The 3,290-nt window shown below is 49.6% G+C and overlaps 1 protein-coding gene across 4 annotated transcripts in view; it reads right to left on the bottom strand.

The window, feature by feature from the left end:
• Positions 1-3,290, bottom strand: part of MROH7 (maestro heat-like repeat family member 7) — a 75,949-nt gene that overhangs the window by 35,112 nt on the left and 37,547 nt on the right. For all 4 annotated transcript variants that reach the window (XM_011973825.1, XM_011973827.1, XM_011973826.1 and 1 more), the window contains 2 exons: positions 1,559-1,663; positions 1,213-1,348 (listed from right to left, as the gene is read on the bottom strand). In XM_011973825.1, coding sequence (XP_011829215.1) covers positions 1,213-1,348; positions 1,559-1,663 — 241 coding nt within the window. The remainder of the gene's footprint in view (positions 1-1,212; positions 1,349-1,558; positions 1,664-3,290) is intronic.

The following is a 3,290-nucleotide window of genomic DNA, read 5'->3' as shown; positions in this document are numbered from 1 at the left end:
GCCTATAATGTGTGGCACTGAGCTAGTACCTTTACATATGCTCTTACAAAAGATCTCACTTAATCTTTCAAAAAGCATGAATTTAGGCTAGGTGCAGTGGCTCCCACCTATAATTCCAGCACTTCGGGAGGCCGAGGAAGACAGGTCACTTGAGGTCAGGAGTTCAAGACTGGCCTGGCATGGTGAAATCCTGTCTCTACTAAAACTACAAAAATTAGTTGGGTGTGGTGATGTGTGCCTGTAATCCCAGCTACTAGGGAGGCTGAGGCAGGAGAATCATTTGAGCCCAGGAGGCAGAGATTGCAGTGAGCCAAGATTGTGCCACTGCACTCCAGCCTAGGTAACAGAGCCAGACTCTGTCAAAAAAAAAAAAAAAAAAAAAAAGCATGAATTATGAACTATATCTGAGTGCACCCTTTTCACAGATGAGGAAATCTAGGCCTATAGAAAGCGCTTGCCTGAGGTCACACCACTAAGCAGGGACAGAACCAGCTCTTATGCACAGGTCACTCTACCCCCAGAGCCAGGAGAGTTTAAACCACATACCAAGGTCCCCTGGTTTAGGGCAGAGCTAGGGTGATGGAGAAAGGAAGGAGGCAAGTGACAGCTGATACTGTGCACCTCTAGGTACAGTGCCTCTGGATACCTGTATCAGCCCATACCACATCACTAACTGCTCCCTGAAGCTGAATCAAGGAAAGTTCTCTCAACTACAAGCTTTAGCTGCTCTGGATTCTAAGATAGAAGCTGTTCTTTGTTCATTCATTCAATAGATATTCACTGAGCACCCACCATGTGCCAAGCCCAGAGACGGCTCTGGGGAATACAGGGCTAACCAAGATACAGCCCTGCCCTTCCCTCATAGGATTATAGTCTCTAGTGGGGAAAACAGACAGGAAAACAAGGTGTTAGGGGAATTATCCTTAGGTATACCTAGTATTAAGGGAATATGAAAATGATAGTCACAAACTAAGCTTGGAAGGGTGAGAAAAAGCAAGACTGCTTAAATCAAAATAGTTTTGTTTGTAGTCTTTGTCCCCTTGTTCTGTGGGGTCTTGGGCTTCACACCAGTTTCCAAAGTCCCCATCTGACCCTGTGCTGGTTTCCCCCATCTCCCACCAGGGTCTTCATGCCAAGGCTCCAGCTGATTCTTTATTGAATCCAGACTGAGCAACAACTCAGAAGACTTCCTTCAGAAGCAATAAGGCTTACGTTTTTGGAGCTCCAGGATAGTGTAGAGGATGATGATGCCGTCCAGAGCCTCCCGGCCAATCTCCTCATCAGGATCCCCAATGCGAAGGATGAGTCTCCCCAGCAGAAGCCCCAGCGCCGGGAACCCCAAGGGCATCTGTTTGTATTGCAATCTTAGGGATTGAGTGTTATAGGTTCAACAATGCTATACATTAAATGGTGAACACAGGTGGATAGTCTGGCCCAGAAAACAGAGCCCTCTGAAGATGGCAAGAGCCACCTGGGAATCCCTGAACAGAGGCACAGGCTCCTTCAGAAGTGGGAAGATTCTCCCTAAGAGTCTCTACCCCTCCCAGGGGCCACTCACAAAGAAAGGCAGAGTCAGAAGCATGTAGTTCAACACAGAGACATGGCTGTTCACAGCCCGTGCTCGCTCATGGGCCTTCCCAGAGTTCATCCAAGGCCCCAGGGCCTGTGGGATCAAAAGTAAAACTCAGAACTACAGGTTAGATGCCAGCCCCTGCTGCTGGGTGGACAGGCCAGCCTTCACCCATCAGCAGGAAGCTTCCAGAGAGGGCATAAAGGTCACCACAGCCCTCCTCCTCTTCTTGGGGTTTAGGGACAGATGGAGTTCAGAATAGGACCGACAGACTATAGGGAAGAAGGAAGTCAATGAGGAGAGAGATGAAAGGTGAAGAGTCATGAAGACAGAAGAGAGATGCAGGGACAAGCATGGAAAGAGCACAGATATGGTAGCAGCTATAACCATGGGCAGCCATTTAGAGAGTGGGAGGATGGGGACAGAGTGGGGAGAGGCAGGAGTCTGGGACAGGGCCTGTGAGACAGACAGAGAGGCAGAACACTCACACAAGATGACATCCTAAAGCCAAATCACTCCTGGGTCTGGCCTCCACTGCTCCTGAGCCAATTTCTCTCTTCCCTCCACCCTTCCTCCCCTCCCTTCCTTGCCCCTCCCATCTCCGCACCTCCAAGATGCTCTTCAGCCCAGCAGGAGTGAGGTCCTCGATAAAGAGGGCTTTGAGCAGTGTCTGCAGGGCCTCCAGGGTCTGATGGTAAAGAGTCTGCGGACAGGAGGAGGACCAAGCCACTAGGGCACCTCTGGAGTAGACATCAGCCCCAGGCATCCCCTGGTGTGGGTCAGGGGAGGAGGGGGAATTTGGACCCAGGAGAGCTGCTTTCTGGTCCCACCTCTGAGACTAACTTGATGTGTAATGTTGGGCAAATTACTTCCCCTCATGGATTACAGTTTCCTTATCAACAATTGCTAATTATTATCTCTGCACTTTCTCCTTAAAGACGGAGGAAGCGGAGATCCAGCAGACACTGAGAATCTACCGTGGACCGTGGACCTGGTGATTTGCACAACCATATCACCTTGTCCACAAATTGTTTCTCTCATTTTACAAATGAAGGGACAGGGACACTTGTCCAAGATCACAGAACAAGAAGTTTCAAGTCATGAGGAGCAAATGAGAGGATGGATGGGAAAATGCTCTGGAACTGCAAGAGCTGGATCAATGAAAGAGCCAATCTTACTTTCATCATCTCTAGGGAAATGCTCTGATCCTTTTTTGAATTGCTTCTCCTAGACCCAAATAGGTTTTCCAAGTTGCCCTTTAAGGAAGCCATCTCTCCCTTGCCCAGGTTTCTCATTCCTTAACCACACCACCATCCTGGAATTGTCTTATGGGTACCGGCATTACATGTACACAAGGCTGGGCAGTGGGTTTGAGTTACTCTGAGAAGACCCTCTCTTTTTTGCCTCCCCTCCTCCTGCCAGCTCCCTAAGTGTGCCTCCTAGGTTGTTATTGTCCAACTTCCTGAGTCTGCACACACTGTGAAGCCAGTCGTCCTTGGGGATATACCATAACCACCAAGAAAGCCTGGCTCACCACCTACCTACCTCCTCCTCCCCGCCCATCTCTGCAGATTACTATGCAGCACTGTCCTCTGCTGGCTAAATCTGGTACTACAAAAGGGCTGCCTGCTTTTTTCATTCACCCGCTCCACCCCAGTCTTCTACAAGGGCACCACCTCCGGGACCCTGGTTCTCCAGCCTCACTTCCCAGAACTCTCGC

Source organism: Mandrillus leucophaeus, unplaced genomic scaffold, assembly GCF_000951045.1.
Source record: "Mandrillus leucophaeus isolate KB7577 unplaced genomic scaffold, Mleu.le_1.0 Scaffold14, whole genome shotgun sequence".
Taxonomy (NCBI): domain Eukaryota; kingdom Metazoa; phylum Chordata; class Mammalia; order Primates; family Cercopithecidae; genus Mandrillus; species Mandrillus leucophaeus.
The sequence above is the reverse complement of the archived record's forward strand: the minus strand, read 5'-3'. Positions and strand labels throughout refer to the sequence as shown.